Consider the following 15,741-nt stretch of genomic DNA (forward strand, 5'->3'; position numbering starts at 1 on the left):
AGAGGTCTAGAGCTGATTTTCCCCCACAGCGCAAAAACTGTCCAGTTGCTACTGATCCAGTTACAATTCATGGCAACTGTCCTTTGCTTGGCTGAGGGCATCCGGTAGGATGTTGTGCAATCCAGTGACGTGTTCGGCCTTGAGAGATACGCCATGTTCTGTTGTCCAATTTCACAGTTCTTGCAATGGAGTGACGGACGTGGATCCTCGCTGCTTGTTGATGTAATACACACTGGTCGTTTTGTCAGTACGAACCAGCAAGGAGGAACCCGATATCCCGCTTGCAGGAGATAAATTTGACCTTGAGCTCTAGACTGTTGATGTGTTTCAGTTTCTGAGAACTGGGCCACCTGCCCTGAACCTGGAGATCTTGGAGGTGGCATCCCAGCCATCCATGGAGGCGTGAATTGTTAGAATGAAATCTGAGATCAATTGGAGAAAGGTAAAACGTTTTGAGCGATTTCGCCTGTGACACCACCATTGTAGGGCTTCTTTCATGCCCAGAGTGATACATAGTATGTCTTCAAAGGATTCAGATATCTGTAACCATTGACGCTGAAGCTCTTCCTGTACGGGTCTAATCCTTAACCTGGCTAATGCGATTAGGTCTATCGCTGATGAGCACATGCCTAGGAGCGATTTGTATTTCTTTACAGAAATGGACCCTTTTCCTGAAATGGCAAGTGCTAACTTCTGCAAATGAACTTGTCGTTCCTCCGAGTGGAAAGCTTTGCACTGGACCATGTCCAGCCAGGAACCCAGAAATGCTATGGTCTGGTTGGGAATAAGCGATGACTTGTCTTGATTCACTGTCAAACCTAGACCATAGAACAGCTCGAGACAAGCCACTGTAGTTTTGGTGACTTGCAGTGCAGTTGGCGCTTTCAGCAGCCAGTCGTCCAGGTAGTGGAATACCTAGTGTCCTTGAGTTCGTAGCGCTGCAGCTACCGGGGCGAGGCACTTGGTAAATATCCTTGGTGAAGATTTGAGGCAGAAAGCAAGGACCTTCAATTGGTAGTGGGTACCAGATACCATGAACCTGAGAAATGGTTGGTGTTTTTGAAGGATGGGGATGTTGAAGTATGCTTCCTCCAGATTGAGCGAGTTCATGAAGTCTCCTCTGTTGAGGCTATGTAGGCTATCGGCAAGTGTTACCATCCTGAATGTTTATTTCCTTGGGAAGTTGTTGAGTTTCCTGAGGTCCAGTATTGGTCTTCTCTCCCCTGATTTCTTTTTTGAATCAAGAAAAAACTGGAGTAGAAACCCTGTCCCCGTGGCAGTTCCAGGACTTCTTTGATTGCTCCTTTGGAAAGCATGACCATGGTATCTTTGCGTACTAAGTGAAGATGAGGAGGACTCCCTTGGGTAGAGTAGTTGATGGCGGTTCTGTGAACTCTAGGGTATGGCCATAGGTGACCAGATCCAATACCAATTGGACCGTCGTTATGTTCTGCCACTGTTGTGTATGATTGGAGTTTCTCAAACCTATGTGAGGGGTGGGAAGGGTTGTAGTAGTCTCCTTCATATTCCTAGTGGCATTTGAATTGTCATTGCCATGACAATGGAATGTACCTGTTTGAATGTCAGGAACCTCTCAGTTCATGGGAGCTGTGGAGAAAACGGTCAATAAATACGGAGTCTCTTCACCTACCTGCCCCAGCGTGATTACCTTAATTTGGCAACGAGGATGGGATGACCTCTTGAGAGGGAGAGAAATTTGCAGGAGAAAAATTTGACCTTGAGCTCTAGACTGTTGATGTGTTTTGGTTTCTGAGTACTGGGCCACCTGCCCTGATTCTGGAGGTCTTGGAGGAGGCCTCCCCAGCCATCCATGGAGGCGTCCATTGTTAGAATGAAATCTGGGGTCAATTGGAAAAAGGTTAAACCTTTTGAGAGATTTGGCTTGACTACTACAAGCTAGTACCTGATCGTGCCATGCCAGTGTCTCGGCCATAAGTGTTATCTTGCGGCCCCCCTGGTGAGAGAAACCATCCGTCAATGGCTGACGGCATGAAGGAGGTTGGAAGCGCTTGCTGTATTGTGGCTGGTAGGCCTGATATTGTTGGGCTCTTTGGTAACCGCCTCTGTATGTGGTGAAACCGCTTTCCTATATTGTAAGGTGCCTAATGATTTCACTATGTCCGTATCAGTTTTTATTGCCAACAGCGCCTCGCCAATGTGTTTCCCAAGCAGAGAGTCCCCATCATATGTCATATCCAATATCCTTGTTTGGATCTCAGGCCTGAAGTGGGTGGACATTTACCACCCTTGGCATCTTAACACGGGAGGACCTGCTAGTTGTCAAGAGCCAGTGTTGGCTATGTCCATAGCACAGTAAATGGTCTCTGATGCTGCGTGGTCTCTTTTCAGTGAAATTTGCTAGGCTTCTTGCCGTCTATCTTCTGGAATGAGCCCATGTCAGACCACATCTGACAATATCGACCATTATTGCCAAGGCATTAGCTGCTCGAACTGTGGTAGCAGCCATACTTGAAAAACGATTTCCTATAATCTCCAATCTACGCCCGGTGGAGTTGTGATGGAGTGGCTGGATTCTTAGATCCTCTCTGTGCTGCCAGCGAGATGACTGAATCTGGTCTTGGGTGACTTGTGAGGCAAGAGGGAGAATCCTCTGGAACCCAGTATTTGTTTTCAATCTGTGGGAGCACAGCAGATAAAGTAGCAGGGGTCTTCATGATTTTTACTCCCTCCTTCCAGATGTAATCGATTATTGGAATGGAACATACAGACTTCCTGGTTTGTTCCTGGAAATCGTAAAGGAAGCAGTCTGCCTGCTTCACTGTCTTCCGTAGGTCAAACCTGGTGGTTGTCCTCTACATTAAATTATGGACCCTCCGATATCTTCAGGAGGAGAGTCCACTGGTTGATGTGGAGGGGACGGTGTGGGGATGATGTTGTCATCCCAAAGATCTGGCGGTGGTAGCGGATCCTGGATCTCACCCTGTTGTCGTCTGAAGAAGATGGACGATCTGTAGGAGGCACTGTGATCAGTGGGCGAGGTGTAATCCTGGGTTTGGCAAGTGGTGGCAAAGTAAGCAAGCATGGTGGTTCTGGCTGATGAAGCGATGGTTCAGGTTGCTCACCCTGAGATAGAAACCTCTGCCTGTAATCAGCCAACATTGCTTGTAGATCTTGGACAAGAGAGAGTGGCAGATAGAACGTGTCTCTAGGATGAGAATCAGAAAGGAAACCATAAAGTTGCTAATGGCGGGAAGGAGCTATATAGCTTTGCCGATATTACTGCTCTTCGTCCTGGTAGTTATTTTCCTCTTCCTGACATTTGACTTGTAACTCGGAGAGGCTATGAGCTACGCCATAGATGCTATCGTCCTCAGAGTCCTCGATATCCAGCAAGTGCACTAAAATATACTAAATCTGATGAGCGGTGAAGGATACAGGGGCCACTGATCCCTTAATCATACCCTGTATAGTGAAAAAGGAGCTAAACAGATTAGTGATAAAAATACATATGTGTTTGTCTATTGTGTTCTCCTAATTTGTGTTGATTTTGTTGTATGTTTCTATTTTTAAATTGAGGATTTCTGCACACTAAGTTGAATATTTCCGAATATATACTTAGTCATGAGAAAATAATATTTTATTGAGTATTATGCTAATGTCTTTAAGTAAGCTAATGTTCTGAAAAAACCTTTAAGAAATGTCATCATAATGTTTTTAACTTTGTGATACCTTCAAATAATGTGATTAATTTTAGGCGTTTTGATTGGAGTTGCTAATTCCTTGTCTAATAAAATCACAAATATATTCTTCTAATATACTAGATTGGGGACATTCAAATTTCCAAGTGATCACATATTAAGTGTGAATAGAGACGTAATTAGAAGTGTGGAGGGTGTGGATGGTTTTGCATGTGTACCCAAAGGCACATTCCGTTTTGACTTTGTCTACTCAGTGACTGCATCCAGTCGGAAATCCTTCTCACATCGATGGTTTTCCTCCTTCTACAAAGATTAGGATTTCTCTTGCTACCAGACTTAGAAAGGAGATAGTTCACAGAAACCTTGTATTAATTGCTTTGAAGAAGAGACAGGAGCTCGCCACGTACAGGTTTCTTAAACATAAAACACAGGTTTGTGGTTTCATACACAGTGCTTGAACGGCATTGATAGTGAGAGTTGTGCATTTAGGAATGGGAGACAGCAAAACAATCTATAAAGCTACCAAAAAAAGGGAATAGCTGTAAAGAGGCAAATCAATGTGTCCTCCTTGATATAGCGGAAAATAACAACACAGGAATGTGATGGTTGGTAATGCACAGGTCAAGGTTGGAACTAACACGTGCGGAGCGATGCTCTTGCACAGAGGGATCCGAAATGTTCTTTTTAGGTTTCGTCTATTATCATTCGCTTGCGAATGTAATAGGCGAAAATTCAAGTGCTCGATTCGACTCGTCAAACCACTGCGGTTTTTCCACAGTGCATGTGAGTCACGTGACCACAAAAGCGGGTCATGTGACCACACAAGCACACGCATCTCCCTAATCCGCCTGCCACACTTCTCCTCCCCTCACTCGCATTCCCGCGCCCCCACCAGGCTCTCCCGCCCCCATCCGGCTTCCCTCCGCGCATCTGCCTGCCACACTTCTCCTCCCCCTCGCTCGTACTCCGCTTCTCCCTCCCTAGTCGTCTCTTTCTCTCTATGCCTCGCTTTTTCTGTCCTGTGTCTCTTCCATTTGCTCTCCCGATTTTTTTCACTTTCTTTCTCTCTCTACTCTCAGCGCGACTGTCTAGCTCGATCTGTTTCTCGATCTTATTCTTCCCTTGTCGCAATGTGTCTTTCTCTCTACTTCTCTCTCTCTCTATTTTCCCACCACTGTTCTTCCTCTCTCTGTCTCTAATTGTCTTTCGTGTTCTCCCCTCGCTCGCATTCTTCTTATCCAGTGGTTTAGTGTCTTTCTACCCCCAAAAATCTGCCTCTTCATTGTTCCATCTCGTGTCCTAGACTGCCCGTGGCCCCTGCAGCCACCTTTCATCAGCTATATCATTATCTGCAGACTGCATTTGGTACGAGCGGGGTCTGATGTCTCTTTCAGTTCTCCAAGGGCCAGTGGTCACATTGCGGGTTTCGAAGCCGATAAAACTCCCCCACCCAACCCCACCCCCACCACCACCACTGGCCTCCCTCTAGGGGTAGTAGCGCGGCGTAACAACTCACACAACCCTGGTTACTAGCACGCTACGGTGAGACCCCCAAACCGACGATAATAAAGATAGCGCCATTGCTCGCTGCGTCTTCACACTTCTCGAACGTACAGCTTCTGCAGTCGAGGTCACCACCAACGTAAATCTGGCATCTAAATGCCATTGTTCAAGAGCTTTGAGAGGTATTACACACCCAAACTCGCATTGATTGCAATTCATTTTAATAGAGGTTTACGCAGATTACTTGCTTGGAGCCTGATTATCATTCGTTAGTGGACGTGACAGGTTTGTATTCTTGGAATTTTTTTATCGTTATGCAGGGCGGGCGAGAAGATGCATGTCTGAATGAAAACAGCTCTGGTGCTCCAGTACGGGGAACCCCCATATCATCGTATTTCAAATATTTCTGGGACTGTGTCCCATGTGGAACGCTTATTTTACATCACCCTATTGTCACATGCATGTCTGACGCTGACGTCATTGGGCAGTCACCCTGAAGCATTAAAGGAATTAGCGAAAACGATCCTAATTAAGTTAGATTTGTGAATGTGAAAATCCTCCAGCAGACGCTTCACATGTATCACTTGGGAAAAAAGAAACCTCCGTTTATAAAATCTGAGTCAGTATGTAAAAATCATTAAATTACATTCACTAAGAAACGTCCCACTGATGCACTAATTTAAGTAGCACGCTTCCTCTGCTCCACCATTAAATTTTAATGGCACATTTTTAACCTACGCTGCACTTTTTCTTAAACACGGCATGCTCGGATTCTAGACCTCTAGACAGGGAGAGAAAAAAAAGCAAGGGCTTAGCAGTGAACACGGAGAATTAGGAACGGTTTTTGGCGCTGGTGTTATTCACAAAAGATGTTTCCTCCGTGCACAGCACCGCAATTGTCTCTCCCTTTCTCCTAGATCCCTTCAACAACCCCTCCCCCCGCCCACCATCCCCATCACCAATCACAAAAAAAGCGAACGCGCACAAAACAAAACATTTGCTTGACATCTGGGTAGAAGTACTGAGTCAGGGAGCCTTTCAAAACAAAACGGGGGCACGTGACTCCGGGGGAGGCACCCACTTCTAGGGAAAGTCCATCCCTGCCTTCCCATGTATTGTAATGTCCAGGCTGGAAGACAGCGCGAAGTCAAGTTATGTCCCTCTGTTCAAAACACACATGACGGGACTAACAGAGCTGACCGATGTCTTATTACAAACGCGTTTGTTGCATGCGTGCACCAGTCTTCTTGCGAGAAAAAGCATGCGCAGATATTTGTTGCAAAGAGATATTGACTGACCAGCCAGGGCGGCACTGGTCGATATGGAGAATCATTAGGGTAAAAGGGGGGTGTAGACGTAATTAAAGGAATATAGCTGTCATCGCCAGCAATGTGTATCAGATACAGGCTAAACACGAGGCGTCAAAGACAGGCATTCAGGTAACAGGCAGACCACCTGCTTGTCCCCAGCCACGAAGGTAGTGACCGCCCCTGTGCGAGGGGAGCTGTTTGATGTCACCGCATAAATACAATGTTTGATGTTACCGCATAAATGCAATATTTGATGTTACCGCATGAATACAAACTGTGACTCAATGGCGCGTGACTCGTTTTAAACAAGCACTGGCGTTGCCAATAGGTTTCGCATTTGGAAAGTTGGAGCTATTGGTTTTGTAAATGACATTTTATATTTATATATCGTTATTGGCTTTGTCAATAACAATATATAAATATAAAATGTCATTTACAAAACCAATAGCTCCAACTTTCCAAATGCGAAACCTATTGGCAACGCCAGTGCTTGTTTGATCTCTCTTCCCGGTGCATGTTATTCACAACCAGGTAGGAATGACCGAGAAATGGGTAACAGGGCAAACCTATATTTAATAAAGAAGCCCCTCCACCCACCAATTATAAAGATGAGAGTGCAACGCTTTTTTAAACACACCAAAAGTAAATTTGCTTACAGCCACTGAGAGCTTCATAATTCCTAGTCTAGTAAAAGATCAAAGTGACTGTGTTGTATCTTACCAGGTGAACAGCGAGCTTCTCCTTTGTGGTTTCAGGGTGGGCCCAGGCAGGTTTGGAAAAAGACAGCCTTGCTTCGATGTTCTCCAACCACTGCACAAGATCTGTGATTTCCAGTGTCACATCTTGCACCTACGGACGTCATAGAGATCTTACACGTTAGACAGCGGTTACCAGGTCTGAACACTCTAAAACAGTGGTTCTTAAGGTGTGGTACAGGGACCCCCAGGGGCCTGCAATGCCTAATAAGGGGGTCCACAACTGCTTAGAAAATTAAATGATACAACAGATTAATAAAGTGTAAGTAAATAAAGAAGAAAAATTGAAAATTAAAAATGTTAAGTAAATGTGAAGGAATTTGCAATTGGAGTCTAAAAAATGAAGTTGGTGACCTCAGATTGATTTGTGGGAACAGTGGAAATGCACTAAACAAAATATAGTATGGACGATGATTGGATTCAGTTGAATTTATAAAAGCCCCAACCTTTCTAATAAAATAAAATAAAAAATAGATTTTTTAAAATGTATTTGTGAAATAAATATCATATTTAATCATTTGTGTATTTGTTTGATGAATACTTGTTTCAGTTTTTATGTCTTTTTCTGAGGTTCAAATCATTGGAATTAATTAAGCCAGTGTCCCCATCTTCCAGTAATGGCTCAGTGGGGGTCCCCAGATTCCCAAAATTATTGAATAAAGCTCCCGGACTCCTATAATGATTAAGTGGGGTCCACGGAAGTCTGAAGGTTAAGAACCACTGCTCAAAGGCCTTTCCACCAATCTCCAACTTGTTCTGGACCTTATAAGGTGAAACTTCCAACAGAGCCTCCCTTGGTTTACCTGGCTGAGGTTATTTTCCAATTCCAGCTGGCGCCGCTCGGTCTCACTCCGCAGGAAGTCCCATTGCTGGTTCAGCTGCTGCAGGCTGGATCGCAGTGTGTCCATGTTATCATCAAGGCCCGACTGCAGCAGTCCCTGGCCAACCTCATTCACCGACTCCACAGTGCGGGCATGGGACTTCACGTCATTCCTCAGCACCTGTTGAGAGCAGATAAAACAGTGGCACAGGGGAGACAGGAGGTCAGTGCAATCTATCTGCCTCACTAAATGAAGCTGCAGCCAATACCTGCGACAGAATGGGCCAATTGCTTATTCCAAGGATTGATATCCAACATAAACATGGACAAACAGGGCTTTACCAGGCCAAATCCTTCTCCACCCACAGTATCCTTCTGACAAGAGAAAACCAGGAGATCATCAGGTTTTAGTCCCAGGCACATTATCCACTCAAGAAGAGTAAATCCATGGTCAGAATCCAAAGCCATTCTACTTGTCATTCATTCCAGACAAACATGCAATGTCAGAGTTCAACCAGATGTCTCCCTGCAGATGCACATTGCATCTCACACAGAGGGAACGCTGGATCCATGTTGCATTATTCCTCTTCCACTCATGCACCCTGCTCTGCTTCTCATCTCATGCAGATGACATGTTGAAGCTCAAACTACACAAGTGTCTATCCCTCTTCACAGGTAGTCGGTCACAGAGAGAACAGATATCAGCTACTCAACAGCAAATTCCTATTTCCATAGAAGACATCCATAGGTGAAGAGGTTACAGAATTCTACCAGCAGTGTTTCTTCAATCAGGGCAGATTATGTTTAAAATGTTATTAAATATATATGAATTAGCTGACATTTCACACAAGTTTCAATCCACACTTCTTACCCTGGCCGTTATGGATCAAAGGCTTCTTCAGGGCAATTTGAATATTGGGTAGGGGATTGGATGACTTTGAATCCATTAACAACTGTTTGCAGTGCTCAATGTAACTAGTTCTTATTAGGAATCAGTCTGCATTGGTATCCCATGTAAAAAATACACATCCACAGCCGCTCTATTGTGAGGAAACAGGCTTTCTGCAGTTCTACCCCCACTTTTTGCCCCATTTTATTTACTAGGGACTGATGTAATGACTCTGAAATGCTGGAGCCCTGCTAAAACAGGACTCAGTGCATGTGCTCTGACCCTAAAAAGGTACATGATTAACATGCTTATCCCCAATTGGCATAACTTGGCTCACTTTCAACTCCATAGTATATGGTAACAGGATGAAGTCCTGGAGTGTCAGGCAACTGCCCCCCCTGAGCTGACAGAAGGAGGAGTGGAAGAAGGCAGTCTGACACCTAAAGTGGTAGCCTCCCAACTTGGAGAATCTAGAGTGGCTAAAAGAACACCCAGCGCTAGTGGGAGAGTCCTTGCCAGCCCCACGGATGGAAGTGAGCTCCACACAGCTGTCAGTGGAAAGCTCAGGGTGTGGTTCTGGATACTGACATCTGTCAGCAGCCTCTGTAGCTCAGGGTGTGGCTTTGGATACTGACAGATGTCAGCAGCCTCTATTGGGTACCTGTCTTCGTGGCAGCTCTAACCTTGGCATGGGAACCATACATACCCTGTGCTAGGAAGCAATGTAGGTCCCCTGACCATGTTGGTCATGGTGGGTTGCTCCAGTGTTGGGTAACCTCTGTGGGGAAAGCTTGGTGTAGCCCTAGCTAAGGTACGGGTAGGTGAAATTAGTGCCCCACAGTACCAAGTAGTGGGTAGAGGAAAGGTTGGCAGAGACACAGTCTAACGCACACTCAATTTAGGTGGGGGCCTGCCATAGTTGGGGTAGATCAGCTCCCCATTGGGAATGACTTTAGCAGAAAGATGCGAGGCTGAAAAGACCCTTCCTGGTTGAATAGTCAAGGACCACCAAGAGTCTTTTTAACTTCCCCTATGTGTATTCGTGGGGTGGGGGGCTTTTTGCAGGTACACTCTCACTTTTTGTCCAATCTTTACTACTAGGACTAGTGTAATGACTTTGAAATGCCATGTGCCCAGTTAATCAGGGGTCAGTTCATATGCTCTGGACCTTAAAAATGTACATGTTTAATTGGCTTATCCACAATCGGCATAACTTTGCTTACTTGTAAGTCCATGGGATATGGTACCAGGGGGTAACTTGGGTCTATAAGTTAAAGTGCCTCTTGTGGACTGCAGCACTAGATGTACCGCAAGTGTGACAAGGCAAAAGCATGACCGGCTGGCAAAGCAGTTTCAAACATGCTAACTCGACCTTGCCATTTCAAGCTTTCTGACCTCTGAGCAGTGGGAATGACTCCCAGGAAGGCTACAAAGGACTTGCAGAGGAGATGCCATCTCCTTCTTGTAAGAAAAGTCACACTGGGTGTGCGCCCAAAAGGCGAGCTTCAAAGGGGAAGCTGCCTTTGCAAGAGCACACAAAGGGTGGCAGCTCCTTTGTTTAGGTAGACAGGGGTGGAGCGGGGGCAGGGACAGTGAGGGGAAACGCTGGTCAGAAAATGGGTTTGTAGCCCAAAGCTAGTGACACTCCTGGGGTGGGCTACCGTGATACCTAAAAAGGGGGAGATCAAGGTCAAATAAAGGTCCAGCACTTGAACTATCAATTACGAGGTGCGCTGTTCCTAGCAGAGGGAGCTGGATCAGTACAGAAGGGGGGATAGCTCTTATAAGGAGGTGTCATGCTTCATCATAGGGCAGCTCTTTGTTGGGCCGATGCTGCAATGCCCAACAGGCCCCACACAGGGGCTCTTTGCCAGTGATCTTTTAACTTTTGGTTCTGCCGTAGATGAAGTGGGTGGCCGCGAGATCTGTGGTGTGTGTACAAAACGTGAGTACAGGGTGGGGTGAATGAAGTTTAAAAATAACTATAGGATCTCGCTGTGTTTACTTTATTTCACGGGTTCCATCTTATGATTAAAAACATGTGATGCTTGTAAAAAGAGATTGTCAATGGTCTCGTCAATTATTGTGAGTCTAGACAGTGGTCAACATGTGTCAAGATAAGTTTGTCGTGTCGATTGTGGCATTTCGTCAGGACCTAAATACCCTATTTTCTACTCAAAGTGGGATGGTGAGTATAAATGTGTAGAAACTAATGACCATACCCTCACCAGAATACACCATCTGCAGTACGGCTAACCTACCCTCCGTCATTCCAGAATGATGGGGGGGGGGGTAGGTTAGCGGTGCTGCATGAGCTCCCACGCTGAATCAGTGAGAGTCCCGTGACTCCGGCACTGATGACCTCCTCACCACCACCGCGGTCCCTACTCTTGAGGAACCCTGTTGCAGATGGTTTACTCTGGTGAGGGTATGGGACAGGTTTGAGCAGAACTCCTATGTGTAAATACAAAAACCCTACTTAAAACTGGAGTAGTTCTAACTTTGGGCCTTAGCCACTTCCGTGCTGATGACGGAACCGCTCCGTCATCAGCCGCGGTAGCGCTGTGCTGATGACGGAGCGGTTCCGTCATGGCCCGCCCGACGCGCCTGCACGGCGCTGATTTCGCGCCTGCGCAGCGCGTTTTATTGAGCGGGCGGGGCCATGACGGAACCACTCCGTCATGAGCACAGCTCAACCGAGGCTGGTGACGGATTGTTTCCATCACCAGCATGGGCGCACCACGCGGCTCCCCCGCCCTCTTAGCGCTGCAGCTTAATAGCCGCCACAGCGAAGGTGCTAAAAGCTTCAGTTGCCTGTTGCCCGATACCTTTGGTTTCACCTACTAGGTGTGAAGTTGATATCTTGGAGCTCAGTTGCATGTGACTGGTCTAAATTACCGATTTATTGTGACAGACTAGAGCTTCACAGCGGGGAGTCAACATTTTTGTCATGATATTAGCATGTAAGCCCCATCAATTCTCACTCCTTGAACCCAGACATCATTATCAAGGCTTGATGTAGGTCTTAACACCAATCTGCCAGTTCCAACAAAACACAGAGAATCAGGGAAGGTTGATATATACCAGAGGCAATACAGAATATATAAAAAATGGTTTAGTGTGATGGGTGCAGGGTAATATCTATTCAGGCTAATTGTTTACTTCCATCCGAGCATCGTCATGCAGCACCATTACAAAATACACTACACATGTTTTGTTTAATCTTCCTATTCTCTGAGTGTTATTTCTTACCTTGTGTTTAGCTAGCTCTATCTCACAGCTCTGCAGATCCAAGCTGATTGGGCCCTGTCCCTGAAGCTGCTCCGCCGTGTGTGACAGCCACTGGAGAAGCTCTTCTAACTGGTGCTGGAACTGGCCAAGGCCCAAAAGGGCGGATTCTAACTGGTGCTGTGAAGCAAACAGAAAATGATCGGTAGGGAAACATTATTTACCTGTAATACTAGTTCTCTTCCTGGGGAATCCTCAAAGTCAGAAGGAGTGAATAGTGTGGCCAACATGAGGGAATTCCAGAGTTCCGGAGCACTTTTTAATATATCTCCAAGGCTAAACATGACAAAATATCTTTTAATTTGCACTTTAAAAAAATTAATCCAATTTAATAAATCAGTCAATTGTAAAAGCTTATAAGTGTTTATCATGCAGTTACTTAAGGAGCTGTGTAAAAGGAAATTATTCGATATATCCGACTAAGAACTTTTGCTCCTATTCACCTTCACAAGAGGTCACTCCAGAAGCACTCCTGTCACACACTCATTTGCCAAGGGGTTCAAAATCTCTTTACTTTTCACTTGGAACCTCGGCTAGTCGTGCTTTTTCAAAGTGAAAATTCTGTCATTATTAGGTTTTTGATAGGCTTCAAATATATGTGTAGTTGTACGTATGTACAAAGATATACCTGGAGTGGCAAATGGCGTTTGTCAATTTTCAGCTCGGCATGGATGGCACTAGCTATCCGATGCATGAAGATATTGCTGTAAAAACGACACAAAACTGTCCCTTTCTAGCATGGCATGGATGGCATTGTGCTAATCCTATGCCTAAAAACCTTGCTAGAAAAGCAGACATTTGAGGTGAGCAGATTCAGTGTGATGCTGGTGTTGCAGGGTGCTCTACATGAGAGCTGTTCGCCACTCAAACTTTGAACTACCCAAAGTTTCTTGCTTCCTTTTTTGCATAATTTATGTGGCACTCTTGACTTCCACTGGGTTCTCCCTTGTGTCTAGACAAAGCTATTCCTCTCTGATGAGCTCATAACAAAAGCAAAACATGTGTTAGAGGTTATTTTTATTAATTCGAGGTTGGCTTGGACGGTATTTTATCAATGCGAAAGCTGAAGTACTGTTCCTGAAGTGGTAAAAAGCTTTTGTCATTTTCCAGCTTGGCATGGATGGCCCTTACTAATCATATGCCTAAAAACTTTGCTAATAAAACAAGACATTTAATGTGAACAGATTTGGAATGTTGCTGGGGATGCAGGGTGCTCTACATAGGAGCGCTCTCTACCTAAACTTGGGAGCAACCTAGAGCTCCGTGCTTCCTTTTTTGAGTGTATATATTTATATTATATATATATAAAACAGTGCTCTGAGTTCCCCGTGTATGGATGGGTTTATTCAATGCCTTTGACTAATGATGAGGATTCCCTGGAAGAGAAGAAGCAGTTAGTTGCAATCTATCTTTGAGACCAGGGTAACGCTTGTTGAGACATAACTATAACCCTTCACCAATATCTGCAAGGTGCGACATTAACCAGGTGTGACCCTCAACCATGTATCAGCCAAGGTCTAGATGGTAGACTCTTTAACAGGGGTGTTTAAGTTTAGACCATGAGGATCAGAGCCATGCCAGATTTCCAGCATATGCGCTACCTATGTAAATTACTCCAATATATATTCAATAAAAATATATAATGTGGATATCCTGAATATATAACAATCCTGAAAATCTGTCATGGATCCAACTTCATGGACCAGCATTGTACACTCCTGTTCTTCCACAAAACCAAACAGAAGAAAACCTCTACCATATAGCAGAAAAAACAGAAAAGACCCTCTAAACCAGCCGTGTAGGCATGACCCTCCATCCGACTACAGAAGACAGGGCCAGTGAGGATGATCTACCAGATAACAGCTAAGAACTGTGGTAGTTCCAACCTCCAGGCACCAATCAGAAGCACATATTAAAATTTTCATCATATACCAACTAGTAACACATGTATGACCACCCAACTTCCCCCACCAGAACAAGGTCCAAGTATGACCTGATACCAACCAGGACTTCAGGCTGAAGTAGCTGCAATGCACCATTCTGCACTCTACACAACTCCTAAATAGATAAATAAACAGATATATTTGATTCTCTACTAGAACACCAACCAGGAGATGGATGCAAGTTGGCCCAAAAACACTAACAAGCATTGGTAAAGCCAGTAGGTCTACCTCAAGGAACGTATTGGCTTTGTCATATTTTTTTACTTACTAATAAAGGCCCGGCAGCGGTGTGCAGCTGCCAGGCCATCATGTAAAAAACAGAAAAGAGAAAAAAATTATTAACTAAAGCATTTAAGGTGAGGCTTGGAAAAAAGCGAGGAGCCAGATAATGCGCAGCTGGCGAGCCCTCAAAATAAATACAAATTAAAAAATGACTTCAGGTCAAGATGTGATGCTCCACCAAAATGAAAACCCCAATCAACAGCCCACAATTAAAAAAATATATATCTGATCAAAATAATCACTTGATTTCACCCACTGATACTAACAATTTCAGCTCCAGCTCGTAACCTAGGCGCTTCTATGTTTTATCTAAAAACCATACCTGTCTATCAACAACTTCCTCCTCCAGCTGTTCCCAACGTCGCCTGAAGTCCTCAATCTGCGAATGGCTGACTGGCTCGTCCATGCTTCTGGGAGACGCCTGGTGGCGGAGGCTTTCTACCTCTACTTTGTGCTGGTAGAGGTCTCGCTTAAAAGCCTGGAGAGAAGAGAAAGGCAAAGGGAGCACATCAATCCCCAGCATGAACAGCACAAACAGCTGGGACTTTCATGTGAAATTCTCATTAGAAGTGAACTCACAAGTACCATTGGGGACGAAAAGTGTCTGTGAGATGGCCATGGAAGAATAAGGGGTAAAACCACAATTTAGACTAACGCTTGGGCTATTTCCTGGATGGGTTAGCCCACCTAAATGTTTAGCAGTATTCAGTCTAATTTGAAAAGTGTTTTGTACCCAAGAATTATGAGGCAACCAGACCCTCGCTGGTCACTCTAGCCGAGATAACAGCTTTTCTCTGGAGTATATATTTAAAGGTTGTAATTTTAAAGTAGTTCCTCTTATCATGTTGCAGCTGAGCTCGGTTACATACTATAGAGAGCCCAGCGCCTTGAGACTTCACGGGTGAGTAGCTGCGCTATACAAACTCCTGATTGATTGATAGAGTTGTTATGTGGATCCTCAGCTTTATATCTAAGATACAAGAGTTCTAAAAGTATGTACGTACCAACCCTGAGAAATAAAACATGTATTCTTAAGATGTAGTTTTATTTTTGTTTGTGTTGTAGGGATAAAGTGTAAAGCCCTGATTACATTTGCCCTTCCGAAGAAGGATAGCCCCCGAAATGCAATGGTGCAGAAGTGCAAAAATGATGGTCCTATTGATTAATGATGAAAGGAAAACGGAATATTGTAGATGTGGTACCCTGGGACAGCAGCCCAGTCTTAAACTGGATAAAGCCGTATAAGCTGCAAGGCGAATGAAACGCTGTGC

At 44.8% G+C, this 15,741-nt stretch overlaps 1 protein-coding gene across 2 annotated transcripts in view; it reads right to left on the reverse strand.

Moving 5' to 3' along the window:
• The window catches only part of LOC147724873 (microtubule-actin cross-linking factor 1, isoforms 6/7-like), a 540,420-nt gene that overhangs the window by 160,874 nt on the left and 363,805 nt on the right, over positions 1 to 15,741 (reverse strand). For both annotated transcript variants that reach the window (XM_086966403.1, XM_086966402.1), the window contains exons 18-21: positions 14,793 to 14,948; positions 12,210 to 12,365; positions 8,052 to 8,249; positions 7,214 to 7,342 (exon numbers count right to left, since the gene is read on the reverse strand). In XM_086966403.1, coding sequence (XP_086822529.1) covers positions 7,214 to 7,342; positions 8,052 to 8,249; positions 12,210 to 12,365; positions 14,793 to 14,948 — 639 coding nt within the window. The remainder of the gene's footprint in view (positions 1 to 7,213; positions 7,343 to 8,051; positions 8,250 to 12,209; positions 12,366 to 14,792; positions 14,949 to 15,741) is intronic.

The sequence above is a fragment of the Lissotriton vulgaris genome, chromosome 4_1 (assembly GCF_964263255.1).
Source record: "Lissotriton vulgaris chromosome 4_1, aLisVul1.2, whole genome shotgun sequence".
Classification (NCBI taxonomy): domain Eukaryota; kingdom Metazoa; phylum Chordata; class Amphibia; order Caudata; family Salamandridae; genus Lissotriton; species Lissotriton vulgaris.